Source organism: Aphelocoma coerulescens, chromosome 20 (genome assembly GCF_041296385.1).
Source record: "Aphelocoma coerulescens isolate FSJ_1873_10779 chromosome 20, UR_Acoe_1.0, whole genome shotgun sequence".
NCBI classification, from domain to species: Eukaryota; Metazoa; Chordata; class Aves; order Passeriformes; family Corvidae; genus Aphelocoma; species Aphelocoma coerulescens.
In genome coordinates, this window is record NC_091033.1 from 10527076 (window position 1) to 10553764 (window position 26689).

At 44.0% G+C, this 26689-nt stretch overlaps 2 protein-coding genes across 4 annotated transcripts; both read right to left on the reverse strand.

The window, feature by feature from the left end:
• Positions 1–2633: 2633 nt before the first annotated feature.
• OGFR (opioid growth factor receptor) lies at positions 2634–13320 on the reverse strand. Of its 3 annotated transcripts, none has more exons than XM_069034060.1 (8): positions 12999–13320; positions 9416–9460; positions 8670–8732; positions 8288–8372; positions 7893–7932; positions 7335–7401; positions 6908–7056; positions 2634–6105 (listed from the first exon to the last, which is right to left on the reverse strand). In XM_069034060.1, the coding sequence occupies exons 1-8, from the start codon at positions 13203–13205 to the stop codon at positions 4722–4724; spliced, it is 2040 nt and encodes a 679-aa protein (XP_068890161.1). In that variant the 5' UTR covers positions 13206–13320; the 3' UTR covers positions 2634–4721. The 3 variants fall into 3 exon arrangements, with proteins under 3 accessions (XP_068890161.1, XP_068890160.1, XP_068890162.1); XM_069034059.1 differs by having other exon boundaries at positions 7854–7932; XM_069034061.1 differs by lacking the exon at positions 12999–13320 and adding an exon at positions 11281–11316 and having other exon boundaries at positions 7854–7932.
• Positions 13321–13936: 616 nt separating this feature from the next.
• MRGBP (MRG domain binding protein) lies at positions 13937–18529 on the reverse strand. Its single transcript, XM_069034326.1, has 5 exons — positions 18231–18529; positions 17169–17290; positions 16543–16624; positions 16355–16432; positions 13937–15317 (listed from the first exon to the last, which is right to left on the reverse strand). Exons 1-5 carry the CDS (start codon positions 18445–18447, stop codon positions 15127–15129), a joined length of 690 nt encoding a protein of 229 aa, XP_068890427.1. The 5' UTR covers positions 18448–18529; the 3' UTR covers positions 13937–15126.
• Positions 18530–26689: the final 8160 nt, after the last annotated feature.

Below are 26689 nucleotides of genomic sequence, written 5' to 3' on the forward strand. Positions count from 1 at the left end.
TACCTGGATGGTCAATACCCGAGGGTCCATCAATCGAGCTGGTCCTGCCGAGTCTGAACCCTTGCACACAGTGGATGGAGATAGAGTCCCTGTGGTACACCTGAGAGGTATTTTAGGAAAGACTGTTTGGATTAATCCCACCTCAGGCAAAGGCAAACCCATCCGTGGGATTGTCTTTGCTCAAGGACCTGGTTGCACTTGGTGGGTAATGCAAAAAGATGGGGAAACCCGTTGTGTACCACAGGGAGACCTAATCTTAGGTGAGAACGGTGTGTAGGGTTTCATTGTATATATATATATATATATATGTATGTGTGTTTAGAGTTTAAGAAGGTATTGATTTGGGATGATGTAGATGGTAATAGAATAAGGGGTGGATAATGTCCTGGGTTGAGGTGTATTCTATTACCATCCTCATGAGCTGTTGAAATCAGGTGGGGCAGTGTTTTCCTTGCCTCCTCCCCCCAGACTATCTTTCTGTTAATGGCCCATCATTGTCCTGCTGCATGACTCAGAGATAACTCCCTCCGGACTATCTTCTGTTAACGAGCCTAATCAACACCTGGCCTCATGACTCATTACCTCATTGTGAGATGCTCCACCCAGAGGGAGGAACCAAGCATCCCATCATGGATATAACTGGGACTCTGAGCATCAAAGGGACGGGCTCCACTGGATTTCCAGAGGACAGGAGCTACACAGCCACCGCTGGACTTTCTGAGGAAGAGCAGACCCCTTCTACTACAGGATCACCACTTCAGAGGATTGCAGCCACCATTCCACCAGACTGCTACCACTACCCTGCCTAATAGGGATTCAGGTTGTATCTTGGCTCTGTCAGTGTTTTCTTTTACTTTCTTTTCCTTTTCTTTAATTTCCATTAAATTGTTATTCTGACTTGGTGCCTCTCACTGGTTTATTTTCAAACTAGTACAGTTATGCAATGCCTGAGGCCACCTAACTTCAGCAGGGACCATTAACAAACCTGTAACGCTGCAAGATCACTACCGAGAAATGCACTTAGAGCTTAGGGAGGTGCTTTGTTAGCTCTGGAGGCTGTTCACATCTGGTTTTGGAGGTTTTTTAGGGTGATCTGAAGAGCACTAACTGATTCATTGGGAAATGATGAATGCTGGTCAGAAAACAAGACGATCACAGACAGACACAAGGAGGAAGGAAAAATGAGAAACATTCTCAAAGCCACAAAAAAAAAAAGTAAAAATTGAAATACTGCAAGGAAGAAAGAGGAGGACACTTCCCAGCTAGGTGATCCCAAGTGGCAATAGATTCATGAAGATGCATCTCCTGCAAGGAGCTTCACGCTTCCCTTTATGGATTAAAGACAATTTCATCTAAAGAAGGGCTTGGAAGTGGAGAGGAACAGTGACAAGGCTCCTCAGGGCTGAAATGACACAGCTCAGCTGGCTAGGAAGATGAGAGGAGAAGTGGAAAAGCAAACTTTAAGAACTGAAACACTGCATTTCAGCTTGGCATTCTGATGCCAGGAGGGTTGTATGAGCACACTGTGTGTGTCTGTCCAGCTCCCCAGCAGCCAGGATTCCTAGAGCTTTGTCAGAGGGATAAAGGACTCAGATTTACCAAGTTCCCACATGATTTTGTGGACAGCTGGGGACAGAAAGGGAACATATATCCGTAAGTCTGATGGCTTCACAGTAACTGGAATCCTTTATTAGACACTCTGAATCCCAAAGAGGGAGAGCAGTGCAGTCCCATGGACAGCTTTGCACAGTTTGTATCTCCTCCTCCACACTAAGACCAACTATGGCAGGAGGGAAGGCAAAGCAGACCCAAATTCCTCCGCCACACCTTGTCCAGAGCAAGCCAGGGCTTGGGGAGCTGCAGCAGGTGGAACCTGCCTGCCACAGCACAGGAAGAGCCCTGGGAGTGTTCACCTTCAAGCCCACCCCAGAGACCAAAAGGACTCCCAGTAATCCTCTCATCCCACACCCACAGGCAGAGGCAGCAGAGCTGAGGGGACACAGTGACTTACAGAAATTGTTACCACAAAGACACCCCTGTCCTTTTGTCCCGAGGGAAAAACCCCTGAACTGAAGCTTGCACAGCGAGGCTGGGCAGGTGCCCTCCACCTGGAGCCCCAGGGGGGCTCAAAGCAGGAGTCCTGGTTAGCTCTGCAGAGCACCACACCACCTCTGGGAGCATGGCTGCAAAGGCAATGCAAAACACACTGGAACATCCAGATACCCCATCCCTGGAAGTGTTCAAAGCCAGGCTGGATGGTGCTTTGAGCAACCTGGTGCAGTGGAAGGTGTCCCTTCCCCTGGCAGGGGGTTGGAACAAGATGAACTTTGAGGTCCCTTCTAACCCAAACCATTCTGTGATCCGGTAATTTCCAAGCACATCATTACACACACAGCATAGGGGGGGTGTTTTCCCCAAAAACATTCACTGGGCATGTCTTAAGAGGTGAAGGAAGACTGGGCATCACCTCCACATGGAAGAAGCAGCAGGTGTGCCATGGTGAGCCCAGCAGAGCACGCACCTGTTGGAGAGAATGAAGCAACAGCTCATGGCTACAGGGGGAGGGTGGTGGTGGGTAAATACAGGGCCATATCCTACCCTCAGAGATGAAAAAATGTAAGTGGAAACTGATATGCATTAAAGTCATGCTTTAATAAAGGAATTAACATAACAGACTCTGTGATACAGCTCTGAGTGCTGGTAAACACCTTGAGAACTCACCACACACACCTACAGCCAAAATTAAACCTGGCAGGAAAAAGGGGCTGATTTGAGCATTCACTCCAGGTTGGGGCTCACAGTGAAATCCCATTAAACACAAAACCAAACCTCACCATAACAAGATATAGGATCTATGCCCCAAATGAGCACATATTCACAATGAAAACTTCATTAAATAAGAAAATTACTATAAATCTGTACAAAAGCCACAATTAACAATTTTTAGGAATCTGTTACGAAAGAATTCTCACTCAACATCTTCAAGTATTTATATCTGTAGTTAAGTGTAGTATTACTGGCTATTTAACTCCATCTGTTTATAAGAAGAAAAGAAGTATTTTAAAAACATTAAAGCCTTTTTTCAGCACGTGTGACCATGAACATCAGATGTTAAGCTTGCAAACTTTTATTCCCACGCATGTATGTGGCATGCTGGATCAGAACCTACAGTCTGGGAAGGCAAATCACCCCTCAAATCCCTAGAAACACGAAGCTTCTTAAGAGCTGTAGCAGAGAGGAAAAACATTGACATTGCACAAGCTGCTGCATCTGCTCTCTGGCCATCTCCTGCACAAACCAAACATCACCAAAGAACCTCAAAACCAACCCAAACAAGCTGAGCAAACAGCAAGTCCAGACCTTCAGGCTACTGGAAACAGTTTCCTCTGCTTCATGAAACAGATCCTCTGTTGTACATTTTTAGGAGTGAAGGTGATAAACGGTTTTAATGCTCCTTCAGACTCGGTGGAATATTGTACAAGCATGGCAGAACAGCTGACAAGGAGGTCAGGAACACTGAGGCAGGCAAAGAGCTGGCAAGGTCTGAAAGTAAATTCTTGAGGGCTGGAAATAAACGAACCAGACAAGCATAGCCTCTCCAATTAACGTTTCAATTAACTGCCCCACAAAGCCCAGTGGTTTCCAGACAAGCTGCACGGCAACATGCCCTGGCTGTCTGACATTAAAGGCAAAGCAACCCTGCCCTAAGTAGGAAATGGGTTGGATCTGACACATCAAACCTCACGCCATGGGCCTGCAGAAAAGAGCCCCCCCTGCCACTCCAAATTACCAGCAGAGGCTGAAAAATATGCACTGGGAAATATTTGTGCTGTTCTGGCAACTGAGAAACGAGGGCCTTTGAAACAGTCATGGACACAAAAATCTGTGGAAGACTATAAAGGGTCTAAAAGTGGTGGGAAAACCTGGGGAAGAGCAGCTCTAAAGAGTTTTATGCAAAACCTGGAGCTTATTCTCTTAGAAATCAGTAGGCAATTTGTAGTCTTAACAACTCTAACAAGAATTACAAAGCAACCTCTGTGGGGATGGAAGAGAACTAATTACCCAGCACTTTGCACCTCTGAGAACAGAATCTCTACACAAAGGTTCATACTGGTCAGACACACATTTTGGCTTTTTATCCCAGTCTAAAGCCAAACCTACTTTGCTTACAGGAGGAGAGGCAACTACACTCTGACATCGTGTGAAATCCATATACTCATCTCTTTTAGAGAAACAGCACTTTTGCCAGGAAAAAACTCCTGGTAAGGTCCAGCCTTTCACAGTAACAGAAGTCACACAGTAGTAGAAAGGCCTGGCAAATTAGGTCATGCTGTCTTACATTAAAATCATGTCTTTAATAAACACTTAAGTAATTCAAACAAGGAGACAGATCAGTTCTCTTCTCTTAGGGACATGACCAGAATCAAAGCAAAGTGCAAAAATCCCCGTTGCTCCAAGATAGCCCTGAACATCAGATAAAACCCAGGAACAGGACACAGCCTGTCCATGAAGATGAGTAAATGAGTCTTCCTCTTCATAGTAACCAAGAGCTGGATCTCAGTGAGTTTACTAGAGATGATTAAAAAACCATGGAAGAGTAAGACAGGGGCCAGCTAAATCATCCCAAAAGAAATTTATTCAGTTCTCCAAGCCACCAAAGCTGGCTCCCAGCAGACAGGGCAGTGCCATCTCTGCTGGCTCCGGCGCTCGCCGTGCTGCTCTCACTCTGCTGTTCCCTCCTCTCCACCAGGCTCTGCTGCATTCTCAGAGCCTTCAGCTTTTTCTTCTGGGACCTCAGCACCGTCTTCTTCAGGACAAGTGGGTGTCATGCTCTGCTCATGACTCTCTGGAGCTTGCTTCTCATCTGTGTCTTCTGCTTGCCCTTTTTCACTTGCATTTTCTGCCTTTTTCTGCTGTCCTACCCCATCTAGTTCACTTTTACCCCCCAGGAGTTTGCTGTTGCAGTGGTGCTGATCACCCCCTGCTGAGACTTGATCTCCACTCGACTTCCAGTCATCCTTGACTGGAGCAGTGCAGCCAGTCCTGGGGAGCCTGGAAGCAGCCGGGGGTCTCACAGTCCCACCATCTGCATCACCACTACCACCACCCCCTTTCTCACTTGGCACTTCCACAGCTGTATTTTTCTCACTGACATTTTCTTTCCCACCCTCACCGTTAGCTGCAGATGGATTTGCCTTGGCACCAGAGGCTGGGGGCCCCATGCTCAGGTTTATGGCCAGGTTGACTGGTTTGTTTCTCAATGTTCTTTTCTCAACCTTCCTGCGTTTCACGGCTGCATCCGTGGCCTCTGGCGCTGCTGGCTCTTTGGTGCTTGAATCATCTTCCTTCGGTGCTTCCTGGTCCTCTTCTGCCTGGGATTCTGGGCCTGAGGAGGGGATCTCTGCATCAATTGCACACTCTCCCAGATTATGGGAAATGTTTTCAATATCAGCAGAGTTCTTCAGCGAGCCATCCCCTTTAGCATCTGCCATATTTGCACTCAGTTTTCTCTTCTTGCTCTCCTTCGTGCAATCATTCTCTGCTGTACCCTGCACTTCTTCAGCTTCACTTTTTAAATCCTTCTCCTCCAGCTGGGCAAATGAAGCCTCTTTCTCCTCTTCGTCATCTCCTCCCTTCAGAACACATTTGCTTATCTTCTCCTTTACATGCTCATCACTCATTTCAGGCTGCAACTCTGCAGCATCTCCAGCTTTCTGCTCCACCTCTGGAGACTGGTTCTGATCCTTCCCCACAGAATCACCACATTTTTGACATGGAGTGTCCTGTTTATCCTCAGGCCTTTGGTGCAGCTGTGGCTTGGCAGAGCGGGGTCTGTACTTCTGGAGTTTGTCACGAGGCCCCCACACGAAGCTGCTCTGAGGTCTGAAGTGTTGCCAAGCATAGTGGACGAGTTGTCTCCTCTTCTCCTTGCTTCTGACAGTGAACAGGAAGTAATCCAAGGCACTTCTCTTGACATTTGGTAATGTCTCCTCAACAAGAGTTTCTGTGAGGAAAAACTTCACCAAGTGCACTTGATAGTCTTCATATCCCATCTCCCCCAGGCACTTCAGGATGCGAGTAATCCTCAAATTGTTGTGGCTGAACCTGAAGGAAACAGATAAGCAAAGATGTCAAGGGAAAGTCTTACAGGTCACTGAACCTCTGGGGCATCTGCAAAACGTTTTATCATTTACTGACTATGAGCCATTAAAGACTATTTGACAATGCAAATGGGAGCACAGGTGGACTCACTTTTAATGCACCCACTGCTGCTGTTTGCCTTCAGCAGCTCCTTCCTAACCCTCCTTGTGCTGATAGGATTCATCATCTCAACTGCTTGGAAAGGTTTGGGCTTTCTGGATCAGCCACCAGTAGACAAGAGCCACCACACTGGGGCAGATATACAAGTCCTGCCCCTGACAGAGACCCTACAGGGTAAGCCTGTAGTGTTGAGACCACAGACACAAAAGAATGCTGCCAAAACCTCAGGACTTAAGCCAGACACAGCTGGTTTTTCCTTTTCTTGTTTTAATACTTGACAGACTTCAAGCTGTTTTTTCTTTTGTGATTATGCCCACTCCTTTCAAGAGGTTACTATCACCAGGAAGGGTAATTACTCTGCAAAACCTGCAGTAATATAAAAACATCCCTTTTGCAGAGCACTTTTCAAACAAGGACTCAAAGCATTTTACACACATTAAGGGTGCTTCATAAACAGGAAACCATATGGAAAGACTTCTGTTTTGTAGCTTAACAGAATAAAAGTTAAAAACACTTTCACTAGACAACATTTATCAACAGAAGTCTCCATTCCTCAGTGTCTGAGGGTTTCTTTGATTTTGATGTCCCTCCCCCTGCAGAGAAGTGCCTGGCAGCAGTAAATGATCAACAGCATCAACACACTCACCTGTTCAAGTTTTCAAATCGTTCACGCCAATTCTCTGCTCTCTTAAGTTCTCCAGTTTCTTCGTTGACCAGATGTATTCCATAAAATCCCAGCATGAGCTTGTAAGCACGGATAAACCTGTCCATAACTTCCTTGGACTTCCTAAAGGCCTGGAAACAAGACACAGCAATTAGTAGAAGGTGCAACTCCCTAATTACCTGCACCTGTTTAAGTGGCACCTGAATTATAAACAAGGATTGATTTTATCACTAAGCATTTCACTTGCTGACACAAGACAGGCAAACACTTTACCATGGGCACTGTGCACACTAAAAACCCAAGGAAACAATGGTAAAAAACACCAGACTTCAAATACAATGTATTTAGGGGAAATCCTAACATCCTTCAGATCTCCAAAAAAAGAGAGATCAAAGCTTTAAATAAATACCTGGATTTCTTGACAGGTGAGTGGCCTGGCACGCCAGTTCATCCCGTGTTCACGTAAAGGGAACAGCCTGAAAGGAAAGAAATTTTCAGGCCAGATGAGCAAAGATGACATCCAACCCAGGGTACCCAACTTGTTAAAACTAAAAAAGATTCCAGAACTTGTGATATCACAGGCATCACTTGGGGAACTCCCATCCTTATGGACACAGAAGTAGTTTTCTAGTAAATCCCTCCCATAAAAGCATTGTCTACACCAATAACAAAAAACTTTGTTTATGTGGATCTTTCTCCTTGCCCTAACTTTGTGCTCCAAGACCACGAATGACTGAGATCTCTTGCCACAGCTGCACTGGAAACCTGTGTTTTCAGGAGTTCAGTGCATTGCTTCCTGATGAATACAACTCAATTAACTGAAGTAATTCTGGGCCTTGTGTGAAGCTGAAATCAGGAGCACAGATCCACCTGACACTTCAAAGAGGCACAACTAGAGAGAGGCACTGTGTTCATGCAGACAGTTTACCACTGGATGTAAGAATGGTTTTCTTCCAGCATTTCGTACTTGTCCCACCAAGATGAAAGCAGAGTTTCAATAAACACACCTGCAAGGAAAAGGAAAAGGTCAGGCAAGAAATGACACCAAATTGAAGTTAGCCAGTCACTCTACATGGCTCACTACCCAGACCCAGATATTTACACACAGGCATTAGCTAATCTTGACAGGACAACTAGCCAGAAAAAAAATCTTAAGTTTTCTACCACCAAACAGAGTATTAAAGAAAATACAGCAGGAACATTTTAAAATGGTCACTCTTGGTGGGTTTTTGTTTGGCTTGGGTGGTGGTTTTGGTTGGTTGGTTTTTTTTATTAATTGTCTCACATGGATGAAACTACTCTCTCATCAATTCAACCAGCTGCAGCAGATGGCATCGAACAGCCACCACACAAGGTACTCACCGTGAGGCACAAAAGCAATCTCATTTTTATAAAAGCTTAAGTTCCACATCTCTTCTTCCTCCTCACTTTCTGGTTCTTTCAAATCCTGGAGATGAGAACAAGAAATGAACAAGCAGCAACCTTTTAAAAAGCAGTAATCACTCCAACACTTCTCCTTGCTTTCCCTCACATTTCCTACATATTTCAAGCTAAATCCTCGAAATGTGCTTTGGGAAGTAGCAGCTTGTTTCTGATGCACCCACACACACATCATCCCTTCCCCCTCACAGATGAACCCTTTGAAGATGCTGAGCCTGTAAATGCAAAGGCAAAAGGATGCTCCCAAATCTAGGAAATGTTCCTGAAGGTAGAAGTGATGAGGAGGAGCCCCAGGAACACGTACTGGGTAATGGTTTCTGTATCTCTGCAGGTCTCTCGCCGCAGTCCAGTTGCGCCTCCCACTGCACTGGAGAGAAGAGACAGAGCAGAGACTCAGAATAAAATCACATTCTGTAAAATAAACAATGTCCTGACTGAATTCAACACCTCCCACAGGTTCCCCTGCATGTGCCCTGCACTCCCAGCACCCCCAAACCAGCCAGATTGGTGCTGTAGTCATGGCTCTGCATTCCTGAAGACAAATTTAAACCAAGAGAAGTTAACACCATCTCCTGTAACCAAAACACTTCTTTTTCCTTCTCATCTTATTAATCAAGGTTTTTATGTTTTCTGTATATCTTTTATCCCAGCTGGGTTTGCCACTGAAGATGATCAGAACAAGCTCCCAAATATGAAGATCCCAAATATGAAAATTTCATTGTTTTTCTTTACCTCAGAGGTTTTAAAACAAGACATGTCTCTGAGTTGCTATAAACCCTAGTGAAGACAGAGGCTAGACTTTAAAGTGGTAGAATTTAGGATGCAGAAATATCCCTTGAATTCAAGATTCTCACTCCCTGTAGACATTACTGAAAAAAAAGTTTTCTTCATTTTTGCTTTATGCTCAAGATCAGCCCTGCTGACTCAGACAGTGGACAGCAACAGAGCCACATCATCACATGAGATATTTATTTTATTGGACTTTTCTTCCAATCATAATCTTCATTATCACCCATCTTTCCATGTAACCCAACTTTATGTCAAGCCTACCTGAAAACCCCTCCAAGACAGCAGTGAGGAATTTGAGCCTTGATCCTGCAAATAAAAAGCATTTAGTTGGAACATTTTGAAACCAATCTTCACTAAGAAAATAAAAAATAGATACAAAATGAGAATACCCACAGCAGTGACTCACACAATCCCTATTAGTTGCCAAGTGACAGATTTACCAGGTTACAGCTGAATTCACTGTATTTTATGCATAATTCAAATTGCTACAGAGAAAAACCTATGGTGCCATATGACTAGGCACCAGGTTCTCATCACAGATGTGCTAGATTCATTCCAAGTGTCACATTTAGACAGAATTCACAAAGAACAGCTTCATTTCCTCCTCTGAACTTCATGGAAATAGAAGTTGTAAGTATGACTTAGCTTAAAGTGCATTTTAACTGAATTATGTACATTTTTATTTATACATTTGATTACCTCAATGATTAGGGATTTTGCTACACTTCACAAGCAACAGAGACAGGTTTAATCTTGCTGAGTGCTGAACCATCTTATCCCAAACCATGACAGCATTTTACAGCATTCTATAAATTGAGAACCACCAAAAGGAACAAGACAGCTCATGAAAAAATGGCACCCAAAGCACAGCACAGCCAGAAGGTTCAATGCCAGCTCATAGAGAGAACAGGGAAGTTGGGAAATGGGGGTAAGATATGCAGAATCTTGCAAAATAAGCATTAGAAGAAATTTAGAAGAAAGAAGCAGCAAAAACTCCCAAGTAATTTCATAACCTCATTTGATATTTCTTACCATCACATGCACAGAGAAAAATAAAACCACTTTCTAACAAACACTGATCACTGATTCATTAATTATCAAGGCAGGAACTGGTCTACATTTGTAGCACCTTGCTGTAATGAAGTCACCCATTCAGGTGCCCTGATGACAGTTATGTGGCATTAATGATGATTTTGTTCCCCATTACAAAATAACTGATTCCCAGAAATTCTTTACATTTAAGGTTCTAAAATAACATCCTTGAACACAGGCAGGTGGGACAGGAGTACAGCAGACTGGGTCCCACTTAGGAAAAGAACTGGTTTGCTAAAGAGTCAGTGCAGATACGGAGACAGATGCAATGCCATGGTGTAAGGGGCTGCAAGGCTCATCCAGAAAGAATCCAGGGAAAAGGCAGTCTGGAGTACAGCAATCAGGAGAACAAGATGGGGAAGCAAAGAGAGCAAACCACAGCTTTGCTCCTCCAAGTAGGTGTTGTTTCTGGATCTCTACAAACTTCCAACTTAAGGCCTTTCTTTTCCAGGTAAGACACACAAACTAAACAGTGAGGCTGAAACTTCCCTGTAGAAATCAAACACCTTTTTGCCTCACAGCAAAACTCAGTGGGTTTCACCCTCCAAACCTGCATTACACCAGGCAGAACATGCATTGCTGCAGGAAGAGTGAGGGAAGCAGAGAACACAGCCAGGAGAGGGTGACACAAACAGGATCTGGCTGAGAAATCAGCTGGAAATCCGCTGTAACCAGAAGGGATGTGGATTGTGAACAAGGCACAGGAATGAGAAAGATGATAAGAGTCCAGAAGAGCGATTGAAACCTTCTGTGGATGGAGATTCAGAAGAAGGCAGGACCATGGGGTTTGTTACTGAAACACCTGATCATGAACTCTAGGTGTTACAGCAGCCTCAGAGGGAACTTTTTAAAATGAACACAACCCCCCAAAGTTTTCAAAGCTCTCTCGTGGAAGCTGAAGGTACTGAAATGCAAAAGAGCTGGAAAGACACACCTGCAGGAACTAGGCCGTGAACGCTCTCAGAGATGCAAAGACCAAAGCAGAATTTGAAGTTTGAAAGTGCATAGTGAAAATAACAATAAAAAACTCTAACCTCAGTACTAAAGAAAGACATTAGACGCTTCAGGTGTAAAGAAAACCATCCAGGCTGAGGGGAGAAGAATGAGAATTAGTATAAAATAAGCAGAAGTAGGAACAAATCGGGGAAATTGATCCATGGCTTTGACAGGCTGCAAAGGCGTAAATGGCCAGCAGAAGATTTACTGCTTCTTTGTGCACTCATTCTCAGTGCCCTTACAAATTTTCAGGCACTGTCAGACAGAGGTGACTACACATTCATCACTGAAGGAAGAGCTCCTCTTTAAAAAATGCAGAACAATATTCCAGGGGCTGTAAGTCTCAGGGACAACAACATCCTCCTTTGTAAGGCAAAGCTGGGAAAGTCCATTCACTGGGTGAAAAAATGGTCCTTGCTTTTACAGTTGTCACAATCCAGAGTTGCTCTAAGAAATAAAAAAGAACCTCAAGAACAAACACATTCAAACAGAATAATGGGAACGTTCTGGAGTTATCAAAGCTTGTGAACTCCAGCCATGTACAAAACAAAGTTGACAGAGTGCCCTCAAACAGCACAAAACACTTCAAAGGAAATCTCTGCCTCTTACCCTTCAGAATTACAACTATTCCACCCAAAACACCTTTGGCCTTTCCCAGATCTATGTGCACAGAGAATTTATTCTTCCTTCAAGAGTGGTTATTTCTATATTTTAATGCTTATTAAGCAAAAAAAGAAAGCTTAGTATTAAACTGCTTTAAAACTATATTCATTAGAGAGCTTTATTTTAAAAATAAGAATGAATAGCTGAAATGAAGCTCGAAGTGAAGTACTGGTTTCCCTTTCCCAGAAAGGGGAGGAGTTAAAGGACTGTAGTGTGTTTTGCCTGACATAGGAACTACTGAAAAGCAAGAAGTTGCATTTACCAAAGCAGTGCTGGAGAAGAAATTGCTGGCACCCAATGGCAAACTGAAAAACACTGATGCTAAAAACAGGAACCTCAGATAAGACTAATTAATTCCTTTTATTTCAAATAAACAGTATTTTAAGGCACCAGACACAAGTGCTCATGTTCTGCAGCACCTTGCTCAAAACTGCACACATACCTCTAGTTTTCAAAACACAGCATTTTTTGGTTTTCAAAGTTGCTCTACACACGCTCCCTAAGAAATTAAACATGTCTAAGACACATAAAGAGTTACAGCTCATTTTAAAAACTGAGCAGATGTTATGTAATGGCTTTTTATTGATGACACGGAAGAGCCATGGGAAGGCCACCATACAAAGCTGAGGATACCAACCACAAACTTAAAAGCAAGAACATCAATGCCGTAATGTCAAATCCAGCGGCCATCAGCAGCGGTGAACAGGCAGGTGCCACACACAAAACAGACCTGTATTTATGGGATAAAGTACCCACACCATAGGGAACGGTGCGGAAGAACATATTAAAACCCAGCTCATGGCAGTGCAATGGATCTTGAGGAGTCACTAAGTGACAGCATCTCTCTGTCCCCCTCCTCCAGGGGGATTAGCTTCCTCAGAGGACAAATTCTGTGCTGAGGATCCCCCCGAGGGCCGCGGTGCCTCCCCGGCCCCGAGTTCGCCGTTCCGCTCCCGGGCAGCGGCTGTGCCCGGGAGACCAGGGAAGGAAGGGTCGGGAAGGGGCTCCGGCTGCGGGGCCCGGCCAGAAAGGTCTGGAAGGGGTCCCGTCCCGCCCGCAGGCTCCGCTCTGTCCCCGTGCCCCCCACACGCACCTGGCTGTGCCGGCAGCCCCCCGCCCGGCCCTGCCCCGGCTGCTCCCCCGCATTCTCCGGCTCCTCCGCCGCCGCTCCCTCCGGCTCGCCTCCGCCGCCATCCTCCTCGTCCTCCTCCTCCCCCTCCCAGGTGGAGTCGTACGTCCAGAGGTTCGCCTCGTCCTCCGCCTCGTCCTCCTCCGCCCTGGAGGTGAACCAGGCCGCCATGGAACGCGGCGGGGAAGGGGAACAGAAAGGGAAAGCGAAAGGGCCGGGGATGTGGCGGCGGGGCTGCCCGCCCGCCCGCGCGCACAAAGCCCGGGCACGTGTGGGGGGGAACGGGGGACGGAAGCGCGAGCACGCCCCGCCCCCTTCCTGCGGCGCCGCGCCCCATTGGCTGCCGCCCGCGCGGCCCCTGCGCCCGCCCGCACCGCTCCTGCGGCGCCGGCAGCGCTCGCGTTCCCCGGGCAGGGCGGGCGGGAACGGCCCTCGTGCAGCAAAAGGAATAAAGGAACAGCGTCCCAAAGAGCCAGCACTCGTGAGAGCCAAGGGGGCAAGGAGCGGCTGCGCTGGAGTCTGTTAAAGCACTGACATTTGCCGATGCTCAGCTTCACATCCGAACAATTCCTAAAAAATCTGCGTTGCGGGAGTGACCGCGAAATCCCCAAGTGGGGTTTCCTTGCTACGAGGTTGGTGCTGAGTGGTTGCACCAGTACACGCTATTGTCGACATCTTTTTACTTTAAGCTACAAAAACATTTCATTAGAGCAAAAGTTTTTGAGTAGAATCCCATGGATGAGGAGGATTTGCCCACAGGGATGTGAGACTTGAGAGTTAAAAAATCTGCACTTTATGGACAAAATCTATGTAGATCATGAAAAAGTAACCAGCACTTTAATGCTAAATTACTTTCAAAATAAGTTGGGCCAGATTTTAATCAAGTCACACAACAACTGCCATTTAGTAAAATAAAAACAAGTCAAATTTATTCTTTGTATAAAGCAAGAGAAGCAAATTAGGCAGACAGGAACTTGGCTGTGTACCTAGAATAAAAGCAAAAACTAGAAGACTCCTAGTGCCTCACCATGAAGGCGATACTGAGAGATCAAGAAGTAATTATTTTATTAACTGATAGTTAATATAGTGAAACAAATTCAGTACCATTTCAACCTGCTTCATTCACCATCCAACAAGTGTTTGTTGACTAAGATCCATCTTTTGACAACACAAAAATAGTAACTTCATCAAATCTCAATGTTCTAGCATATAAAAGATAAGCATTACAATGTCAGCAAGATTCTTCAGTTGTAGAACAAAATGAACATTTTGGAAAACCAATTCCATTCACATCTACTAAAACTGCTTTAAAAAAATAAATAATTAAGTACAAACCCCCATTATACACTACTGTATTACAAATGGACGAAGCAACACCTCCACTTGCATGCACAGCTCAGCTGATCCCTTACAAAACCATGTGTCATCACCAGATATTTTATTTAGGACATTTATTAATTATTTTAGTTAGGGGCATTATAATTTTCACTTTACTGATGGTTGTAAAATATTATGTCAAAAAGGGTGAAACAAGGTTCCTCCAGCAAACAGAGCGAAAGAATACTTCAAATGCAGTAGTTACCTGCATTTAAAATTTTAGTTTTACTGAACCAAAAAATTGAGACATTTGATACAAATGGAAGGGAAATGGCGAAACATTACCCACAAATGGTCTGTAATACTCACAGACAGCAAAGGCAGAAAAAGCAACCCCACATTTACAGAAATCACCTCTGCTTTTGAAGGTCTGAGGCCCTGTGCCCCACTGGGCACTTGTTCCACGAGCTGTGCTGACACAGAGTGTGTTCCAAGAGCTGTGCTGACACAGAGTGTGTTGCTGGTTTGAAATGCAGCCCTGGCACTGTCACACCCGCCCTCCCCAGTGCCAGCTTTGTCCCCTTGCCCCAGGAAGGTGGCTCCTTGCTGCTGCCCAGAAAACACCTCAGGAGAGACAAAGCCAATGTGCAGATTCCTCAAATACTGGCTCAGATATCTTTTACTTCCTCCTAAAGTTTATGTAGCAACTGTGCTGCTCCTTGTTTTTCCTGCTCCCTCCTCCCATCCCAGAGTTTTTCACTGCTCCTCCTCAGCTCTACGTCCTGCGTCGTTTGGCGGCGCTGGGACTCGAGGGGTTGCTGTTGGCATTTAGAACCTTCTCGGTGACTCTGTTGCGCTTCCTCTTATCAGACCCTTCTTTGGATCCAGGATCTGATGAAGTTTTCTCTTTCTCTTTGCTGCTTGGCTTTTCAGTTGTTTTTCCTAAACTTCCAGAGGGTGCAAAAACTGAAATAGGATCAAAGTAATGATTCCAGATCAGAGTCATACACATAGGCAAACAATAGTGATATCAAACTTCTTTATATTCCATAAAACTTCTCAAAACAATCAACTCTCAACATCCTTGTCCACCATTTAAGTCTTACTTTCAGTTCTAAAGGAAAAATCTCGGAAAAAGGCACATCTTGCTTTTATTATTTGCTTTAAAGACAGGCATGTATTTTGACAGGCTAAAAATCAAACTCATTAAGTGGAAGTAAACAGCACTTAATATTAAAATACTTAAAAGGAACATTTACACAAACATAGGACCAATCTATGAAATTTATAATCAGCAGCAATCATTACATTTGGTATCATAGATAGATTTTAAAACTGAACACCCAAAATGTGAAATTTAATATATTTTTAAATACATTTTAGATCTTTTATTACAATCTTTAAACACCACTTATTCAGTGATATAAGTATGATGAAATTATATTGTTAGCAGTTGGCTTGGTCTGGTAAGAAACAGCAGGATCTCTACTGTTCACATTTGACTTGTTCTACAGCAAAGTGTTAGCAAAACAAGCCTTTTATTTAAAAGCAGCACAATAATGAGAATAAAATAAACACTCTGCCCACCTTCCCATTTCAGCACGCAATTTTACAATCTTTTTTGATTTATAGGCCCTATTTCCCCCATGACTACAAAGTTCCCAACACAGCATTTAAGTTCAATAAAATGAGACTCAGCTTTCTTCCAGAGATCCTCAGATTCCTTCAGACTCCCAGGGGTTTTTCAAGTACATATTAAAGCAAAAAATCTCCAAAGCTATACAACTTTGCACAGATGAATTAGGAGCAAAGAAGAAATCTTTTCGATAAGCAGCTGCTTACTCTGTGCACTCTTAAATTAGCCAAGTTCTTAGCATGAGCACAGGCTAAGTCTGAGTACAAATCACAAAGTACACTGCATTTGGATTTACATTTTAACATTAATTTCTCAATTACAGTTGGTTTTTAATCTCGTATTACACAGTAGAGAGTTACAAAATTACCTTCTTCAGGACCTGCATGCGTTTCCATCTCTTCTTTTAAAATTTCCTCTTTCACTTCTTCTTCCATCATTACTTTTCCTACAGAAAGGATTGTTATTAATGGTTAGGTGGTTTTAGGGAGAGTTTTGTTTAAGATTCTGAGATGAGATTAAAGCAACCAAGAATCAGCGACTACAGTCACATCTCACCTTCTCTCACTTCTTGAATCATTTCGTCAGGAAGAGCAAAATTCTTCTCTATATTAGGGAATGGAAGAATCTCAGATTCATGCTTAGAAAGAAAAGAAGGACCTCTGTGAGTGACTTGTAAAGACTTTAATTTTAATTTTGACAGGCATTCTTAAGTTCTATTTTACATGCAATTAGGAGCTAAATAATTCTTAACAAGACACTTCAGAAGTTAGAGAAGCAAGAGGCTTCTGGTATCAAACTGATTACTAAGGTCAGGATACCTGAGATCACAACTCATGGTCATTTGAGATCATTTTTGGAATCCAAACATAGCGAATTCTTATGTAAACACACTATAACTTTCTCATTTGACACTTATGTATGTATCTAAACATTTTCTGGATCAGCATTTAGGCAACTTTAATAAACAAAGTCAGAACATGGTATCAAAAAACCCTCACAAGCCACTGCAGGTTTTATTGTCTCCTGCCTAATCTACTTTTACTCAGGGAAAACTCCATCAACTCACTGGAATGACACCTAATTTTATGTATCATGGAAGGTACTACAGGCCCAGTGATTTTGGCCTGTCAAACTTCTGAACTCAATGAAACCACGTGGCAGCACCAACCCTTTATACTCACAAGAGCCTGCATATCATACATGGTGCTCAGATGGTCCCAGATCACTTTAGATGAGATCTGCCGTCCGATATTCTGGCTGAATTTATCCCGGATACAAATCATGTGGAAATGGCGATTCACACCTGGGGGAAGAACCCAGTGCAATTAATGTTGCTAACAGTGTTATTTATGACATTTAGAGATATGCATAAGTTTATTTACTTATGAATTAAAGAAGCCATGTTGTTACAAGGAACCCGTACATTATAGGAGAGACAGCTGGCAGCTGGGCAGGCTGATCTTTCACCTTACACTGCAGGTGCTGTTCTCTGGGGAGCTGAGGGTGCCCCTGTGGGTAATTCTGACACACAGAGCTTTTAGAGAGGCTGTGTGAGAAACAACTGGAGGAAAGTATTAGGAGTGCTGTGTCCAGATCTGGGCTCCTGAGTACAGGAGAGACACGGAGCTCGTGGTACGGGTCCACCAAGGGCAACAGAGATGAAGGAACTTGAGCATCTCTCTGACAACGAAAAACTGAGGGAGCTGGGCCTGTTCAGTCCCCAGAAGGGATGTCTAAAAGGGTACCTCAACAACGTTTATAAATATCTAAAGGGGGGTGCCAAGAGGATGGATCCAGACTCTGCTCGGTGGTGCAGAGCAATAGGACATAAAGCAATGGGCAGAAACTGATGCACAGGAAGCGCCACCTAAATACGAGGAAGAACTTCTTCACGGCGAACACTGGAACACACTGCCCAGAGAGACTGCGGAGCCTCCCTCACTGGAGATATTCCAGAACGGTCTGGACACAATCCCGTGCCAAGTGCTCCGGAACGACCCTGCCTAAGCAGACGACCCCCTGTAGTCCCTGCAGCCCGACCCGCTCTGGGATGCCGGGGAAGCGCAGGGCAGGCGGTCGCACGGCGGCTCAGCGGCCCGGCCGGGCCCGGCGCTCCCTCCCACAGGCCCCGCCGCAGCCCCGCGGCCCCGGGCCGGCTGCAGGGCGGGCGCTGAGGCCGCTGGAGCCGCTCGGGAGCCCCCGCCCGGCCCCCGCCGCTCCCGGAGGCCGCGGCCCGCGCTCACCTACGGGCTTGTGGCCCAGCATGGCGTGGAACAGGCAGACCTCCACCTCCGGGCTCCACACCACCGCCGCCTCCTCCGCCGGCGCGCCGGGCTCCGGGCCGGCCGCCGCCGCCGCGGCTGCAACAGCGGCAGCGACCGCCGCGGCCGCCCCAGGCCCGGCCGCGGGCAGCGGCGGCTTCTCCACGGCGGCGGCCGAGCCGCCCTCCGCCTCGCTCATCCCCGCCGCGCCGCGCCCGCAGCGGCTCCTGCCGGCCGGGAGCCGGGCACAACTGCGCCGGGGCCGGGGCGGGGGAGCCTCGGGGGGGGCCCTCAGCTTCGGGGGATTCCTCTGGACGGGGCCGCCCCGCGCTCGCAGCGCCGGAGGCGGGACCCGAGCACCGGGACCCAGCCCTGAGGGACGGGGCGAGGCCGCGGCACTGCCCGTGAAGAGCCTCGTGGACTTCTGGGAAGAGCGTTATGGACCACTGGGAAAGTTATGGGCCTCTGGGAACAGCTTTTTGGGCCTGGGGGAAAAGGACCAGTGTCATGTTTCAGGGTCTCTTGGGCCAGTTGTGGAGGCAGCAGAACGCTGCCATCCCAATGGGCTCCGTAGGGCTCTCTGGATTCTGAGATCCCTGGGACTGGGTGCCGGCACTGGGGAGTCACAGTGGGGGCTCAGGGCAGGACCTGCTGCCCAGGAAGCCTCGGCCACCCTAGTGCTCACCCTCTTAGTCTGGGAAGTGTTGGTCAGTCCAGCGTTTGCCCTCAAGACCCATCCTCATCCAGCCCAAGGAGCTGCCACAGTGGGAAGCTGTGCTGGGAAAAGTCCCGGGCACTGCAAATCCCCCCAGATCCCTCCTCCTTGGATCATTTTATATCAAATATCAACCTGGCATGGATGCTTAACAAATAACTGTGCCTGGCTTGGTTACAAAATGCAGAACCCACCAGCTTTGCCCATCATTTAAGATGTAAAAAAAAAAAAAAAAAAAAAAAAAAAAAAAAAAAAGTTTGGGAAGAAAGAGAATGTATCATTCCCTCCGAGATTAGGGGTTTTTTGCCTTGTTAGGTATAATTAGACACACAGGCATGAAATGGGACTGCTGTTGCTTAGGTGATAGGGTTTTCCCCAATTGCTCACTCCTCACTTGAAGACTTAATCCATTTTGTGACATTAAAAGTGTTTCAACAGCAAATAATGATCACATCATATGCAAGGAATGAGTGTTCTGAGTGAATAATAAAGCAGTGGGGGCAAACACAGAGCAGAGACATTATTTTAATGCAAATTATCCACATAATAAAAAGCAGGAAGGGAAAGATACAATTTTCTGAAATTGAACTTTCTGTAGCTGTTGATACCCAAAGAGTTGACTTATGTCATTGTTTTGGCCTTGATGTAATTTATACCCCAAACAGGTTAATCTAACATTAAATAAACATTTGAAATGAGTTAAACCCAAAACCTCATGTGTGAAGCCTTGGGAAGGTTGGTAGTGTGAGTTCTGGATACGAATCCCCTTTTTCCAGTGGGGTTCAGTCTGGCCTCTTGGAATGGAAAGGATTCTGTGACTCCAGTCTGGCTTAGATCCTGTGGAAGTTCTCCAGGAATAGCTTCCTCTGAGAGCTCCAGAGTGATAAGATATCTTGCTGGAACGACTTCTCCACATCAAGACTACAGGAATCTCCAGAAATTTCCCTTCTGCCTGCTGTCACCATTGTACCTGTGCCCTGGTTGTGCTGGACCTGCCTTCACACAGCCCAGGCTCCACACTGATTTCCTCGTTTTGAGCCAAAATTACCTATCAACAGGATTTTACCAATCTCAAATTCAAGTCCTCATGTTTTTGGAGATAAACCCAGGCCTCTTTAACCTTTCAGTGTTTATTTGATCTATGCTGCTACCTGGTCCTCAGCTGCTACTGAGAGAAAGGGTTTTGATTTCCTGTGATGGCTGCACAGCAGGAGGAAATGAGTTCCTGAACAACTAAATCCCTGTTTTCATACATGTTTCTAGGCATAGAAAAATGAAGGGAGAAAGAAAAGCAAATAAATTTCAGAGTATAAAAATTGCTCCCCTGTAGAATAGTTTTCAAAGTTTTGCAGGAATAACTTATTTTTAAGCCTGTGTGAGACACTGAGTTTCAGCACTCTCATCTGTCACATTATGCTCCTACTTAAAGACATCAAGAGGGAATAACTCTGTCAACTCAGACAGCAATTTTTATGTCACTAAATTCTGATGGCTAAAAAAAGTAACATGTGAAACAGAATGTGAAGAAACCTATGGCTACCTCAGAAAATACAATAGCATCTGAGAAGGATTCAGTTCAGTAGAATAATATTAATTCAACAGGATCAGTGTATGCATAAACTGGCTGCTATTTTGTTTCAATCACAAATAATTACATTTCCCTGTGTCTAAATTCCCTTGTCATGTTCAATGCCTCTAGGAAACATATGGGAGCCTATAATAATGCCATGTACAGCCTCCACCTGGATTTTGACCAGAGTTTAATTTTTCCCTCATTAAATTTTACTGGGGTTTTTTTGTTGTTTTTTTTTTCAGTCACTGAACAGATTTTTCAAAAAAAATTACACTTCTCTTGTTCAACTTTAAATCCTACTTTTGGGTTTAAGCAGATATGAGCCATGGAAGATGTGCATGATTTTATTCCTTTCTTTTTCTTCCCACTCTTTAGGCTGATTTCAGCCTTAAAAACCAGGCTGGCTGGTGTGTCACCTAAGGGTGCTGAGCCCTTGGCTGGATCAGTGGTTCCCCCCCAGAAGATGATCAGTAATTTCCTAAGACTTTGCAACAACTGAGAAATCCGCCTGGCATTTGGCATTCTCCCTAGAAGTGTTGGATTTCTGGGATAGGCAATATGGCTACAACTATTTCTGTCATTATTTTAGAACACCATGTGCTAGTGCCCTTAACAAAGCAAAAATTTCATTCCAAATCCTGTAATTTTTGGTGTGCCTCATGAACATTTGCAAAAGAGTGTCGTCTGCCTGCTTTTGCATTAAACCCAGTCATTTAACCTTTTCTAAGATGTAGATTCTATATCTTGGATATAGAATCTAACAGGATTTTTCTTCCATAGGTAAGAAGTACAGGCAGAAGTACATTTTTCTGGAGCCTCTTCCTGCACCAGATTACTCTCAGATCCATAAATCCTCCTACAAAATAAGCAATCTCAGTGCCTTGGAGCATTTCAGTATTTCTGAATAAAATATCCTTTGTGACTTATGAGGACCTCCTGAAGAGAAGAGTTCTGATGTGATTTGTAAGCTTTAGCTGTACTTTCAAAATCCAATTTTTTTCAGTGTGAAATCTGTGGGAAGTTTTGCTTTAACAGAACTGCCCAGGGAATTGTCCAAAACTTGGAGCTTGATCATTTTGCATATCTTTTAATGAATCAGTGGAGATAGTTTGATATGGAGATGGTTTTCTCCCTCTTAAACCTGTAAAGGAGGAAGAACCACAACGATAAAGCTCTTTGTTGTTAGAGTCTTATCACACAGCCCTTTAGAGCAGCATTGCCTCTTCCTCTTCCAATTAATTACCTTTTTCCTTTGCTCAAAGGTATATTTGATTATATTAAACAAGAACATTGAATGGAAAATTCACCCTCAAGATCTGCCCTGCACGGCTTCTTACAGGTGCAAAATAGGGAATTTAAATCAAAATAAGGGTGCAGCAGCAAGGCTGAGGGCAGCAGCTGTCAGGCAGGGGATCTGTTCTGTTTGCTCAGACATATGTTCTCAAACTGAACTTTTCCCTTGTGATCAGTTGTGCTCGTTCTCCCAGCGGAGAGAGGCTTCGTATTAGGTGGGCATCAGATGGCAAACCTTGGAAGAGTAGATGGCAACAGTGCAAATAATTATCTCTGAGTATGCACAGAGATGTTCATTACTGCTGCTGCTGCTGTGCTTTAAACTATCCCAGTGCAGAATGGGGATTGGAGAAGGAAAAGCCATCTTACTGATTTTTCAGTTTAATAAATCCATCATAGCCCAGGCTTACAGAGAGGCATAAAGATGGACCAGTGGATTTATAATGAGCAAGCTCAAGGTGAGCACAAGGATCAGTTCCTGAATCCTTGGCTATCCCAAGTCGACATCAGAGCATGAAGATGATTTTTACTGATAGTGCCTAAGTGTCAGCCCAACTAAAGTCCCATTAGCCCATCTGGGCAGCCCAGATCAGAAGGAATTCCCTTCCTTGACAGTTTCAGCATTGTGATCAGGGTTGCTCAGCTCATCTCTTTCTTCTCGGGGGCATTTAAAAAAATCTATTTTTCGACCTACAAATACTAGTTTGTAAAAAAACAAGGAGCCAGCACGAGCAGAAAGGATCTTCAGAAGGGAAGCAGGGAAGCACTAACCCTGCCTAGCTGACTTCAGAACGACAGCCACACTCAGCTTTCGCTGTGGCGGAGGGTGGCAGCAGATTTTCATGAAGCACGTATGCTCCTTTAAGCACACACAGAACTACTCCGGGGTCTGGGAGATCCTTTTAAGGCCTTTTTTTTTGGCATTTCATTTTTACTGAGGGCATTCACAAGCACCTTTCAGCAGCATCATCCCTTAGGTTACAACATGAGGATGATGCTTAAAGTTGTTTCCTAGGATGGATCCTAAGCAGGGACAAAAGGGACAAACTGCAGCCACAGCCAGGCAGGCAATGCTGCTGGCACAGAAAACAGCACAAAAAGCTGTGGAAGGAACAGGTCAGCTTGAAATTTGGTTTGCAGTGATGATAAATCAGTAGAACCAGCCAGGCCTGAGCCAAGTAACTTGTCAAGGAATGTCTGAATTTGTCTGATTTGTAGAAATAGGTCTCTAGAGTCAGTGTGTCTCTGAAACAGGAGTCCACAGAGGGCTAAGTGGACCTTTTTTTCTCAGTAGTCATGGAAATAAGTCCTGTCCCATCTCCTGTGTCATTTTACAAACACTTCTGTTTTGATTCTGAATTTTCATTTGATTTACAGAAGCAAAGCAGAGCTGTGTAATTCTGTCTTTCCTCAGGTACAAAGTGTATAATTACAGTAAGGAATGCTTGATAAACCAACACACCTAATCCTGGAGCTTTATCTGTTTAATTAAATTCCTCACTGTCCATCACCTTGAGAAGAAATTGCATTCTCAGAATTCATCAGTATATTTGCAGTGGTTCCATTGGTAGAAGATGTTCTTAACCTGGGTCACTTTGCCTTCAACCAGGCAGATGCAGCCCTGGATCAGGAGCAACTTTGCCTGGAGTTGCCTAAAGTCTCTGAGTTTTGTCCTTCACCATTTTCAATGACTCTGCCACTATCTTTAATAACACTAAACCAGACTGACTGAAAAAAAAAAAAAGTTGTTTTATGCATAAGTGTGAATCAAAGGGGAAAAAATCCATTGATGTCAATGAAGGCAGAATTTCCTATAAAATGTACTCTGTTTTCTGTTTATTTGGTTGTTTAGGAGATACCTGTAAGAGGAGACAGAGGACTTGGTTATTGTTTTTCAGGCCTGGCACTCTTCCACTTTTTTTTTTTTTTTTTTTTTTGCTGTAATTTACAGCACATATTGCAAAACCAGTTATTCCTTCTAAAACAACACAGACAAAAAAAACCCCAACCCAAACTGAAATAACTGTATCAGTAATTTAAAGTATTTGGGTTAGTTCTGAAGTGTTTCCATCTTCATAGCCAAAGAAATGTCAGTTTTTACCATGTGCATTCCTAGGGTGTCTTAGGAGCAAAAAAAAAAAAAAACCCTCCAGTAAATAAACAGGTTTAAAGAAAGGCTGTAGACAACACTGTCGTGACTGACATCACTATATAAAAATATGCTAAAAAAAACCTATATATATATCAATCTGTTCCTGTAAAAAGGCACAGATACAGCTAACTATATCACCAAGGTAGAATGTGCAATTGTTTTTGTTATGGATTGATACACTTGGCCTCTTCCTGGTTTCTGATTCAGCAAGCAGAACTTTATTTCAATGCATTGCTGCTTGTGTGGCAAAACTCAGGGGTTTTATAAACTGTAGTATGATGCTGTAATTTGATGTAAAACTAATGATGCCAATGAGCGATTGCTTAAGAAGTTTAGCAAATTATGTAGGTATCTTCATGAGACACTTAATTGCATAAACCTGCCCAGTGGATCAGCAGTTCTCTTCTGCATCCAGAATTCTAATTACCACTTTCTGCACTGTTTCCTACTCAGAGCAGCTCCTTATTGCACTCTGGAGCTGCAGGAGTTTATAGTGGATTCACACAGGCTGACTTGCCCAATGTGTTCTGCTTTGCTAAGATCAAGGCCTGTCTTTAAATTACTGGTCCTGCTTTATCCCTTGTTTATTTTGCTCAGTAGCCTCTACACCAAAGTTGATATTTGAAGTTTGGAGCATTCACTCGAAGCTCCAGCTTGAGATTCCTGCTGGAATGCAGCCTTTGCTGGGTCAGGTCTGTCAGCAATGTTACATATATATCATAATCCCCACCTGAACACATATGTTCGAGTGTTCTGAGGACAGCTGTGATTCACAGACCTCTTTTTTTTTCCTCTGGAATGGAAGTAACTGAAAACTTGCGCATTTAAATAGATTTTATCTCTTTGCATTTTTGGGATACTTTTCCCCCTTAGCATAATGGATAGCAGCCTTAACACTTCCCATTTCTTCAATTGCATCAGTTGCTTTGAATAAGGATCTCATTTTCATATGACTCCTATAGACCCGATGGACCTAAATTCAATGAAAATTACATAAAATTGAAGAGAGAAAATGCATTGTAAGTGATGGCAGGGCAGCACTATTACTATCATCCACTTTGCATAATCATGTTAGGGACAGAGGCTGGGAGCACATTCCACAGCTTTTCCCAGCAAGCTGTGGCTGGAAGCTTTTTGCAAAGAGACAGAGCTTCTCCTCCTATTCAGGATTTCTCAATTGCCTCAGCCATTCATGCTGGTTTTATGCTCCTTGAGACAGTATCAGAGGTAAAGTATTAAATTTAAGGCATTTCCTAAAAGGTAGGAAGGCCCCAATTTCTTTCATAGTAGATAATTTCACCATTTATCTATGTGAGACACTTAGAAAGAAAATATCTATTTGATTTTTCCATGTGTGTTTGGGGTCATACTTTTAAAAGCTCACAAGTTCTGTCTTTACAGACTGGAACGGGGAGGTGAGGGATGAGGGGCTGATAGTGCACACAGTGCTTTGGATCCCACCTACACATCCTGGTGCTACTGACTCATCCTCCAGTCCCTGCAGGAGAAATCAAGTGTTCCTTGCTGCTCTCCCATTCTTAAAACCACCTCTGATGAGATCTGAATTACTCACACTTTTACATTCCCCAGAGAAAAGGAAGTGCTGATACAGGAGGTGCCAGTGTCTGTGGGGGTCTTTCTCCTGCCTTTCTAAGACTTTTCATCAGCCCTTAGGAATGGGGGTAGAGAAGCAGCATTTGCTACAGATTTGCTCTTGGAGAGATAATTTAAGGATATCCAAGCAATGTCAGAGTTCTGTGATTCCCCAACCTTTTCATGCCTGTTCTTTAGCACACTGGAGATGCTGCTGCATCGTCAAAAGAAATTAATGGGGATAAAAATCCTCTTCTTCTTTTTTTTTTTTTTAAATATCTTCCTTCATTAACAATTTTTCCCATTTGCCAAGGAGTCTTGTTCTGGCTGGATGGGGCAGAGGCAAAGCTGACCCTTCTTTCACACAAAATCAGTACATTTGTTAACTGCTGTCCTCCTTCAGAGGTTTTTTTAACTCCCATGTTTCTATGCACTTTGTATTTTAGGGACTGAATATATGTGAAGGAAAATTTAATGTCTAATTTATATTTGCCAAACTTACTATACTTCAGAGCTAACTCCAAGTATTTCAGAACACAGCTCTTTTTCAAGCTTTCTTGGCTGCTATGAGATGCCAAAACCTTAAAAAATAGAAAGTTCTTTTTGCAGTAACTTCAGCGAGAATAAATGAGGCCCAAGGTTCACTAGCAGACCTGCAATAGGAGTTATTCAATCACATATATCTGACTTCCAAAAGCTTTTCTTTTTTAATCCACCATTAGGAGCAGATGAAAGTTTGTTTGGAATCCAGGTACATCTTGCCATATAATAGAGTTCAATGGACTTTAAGAAAATAACAAGTAAAAATATCTTTTCCCTTAGCAGTAGGAAATTTGGGGCTCAGGTGAATTATAATCTGTCCTATTAACATTGCACATCAGAATTCGAAATTGCTCCTGCAATGATAATAAAAATCTAGAAGGTTTAAAGGATGAATTTATCCCCAGTGTTTCATTTCCCTACCTGGAAGCTATTACCTGAAGTGCCCTCTACTTCTGGTGATGTTAAATATAATCACCACAATTTTTCATTTGAATGACTAAATCTCCACTAGAAAATATTTACAGCTGGGGTAAGTTTAGAACTTGCATCTACCAATGTTTTGTTTGATGCTT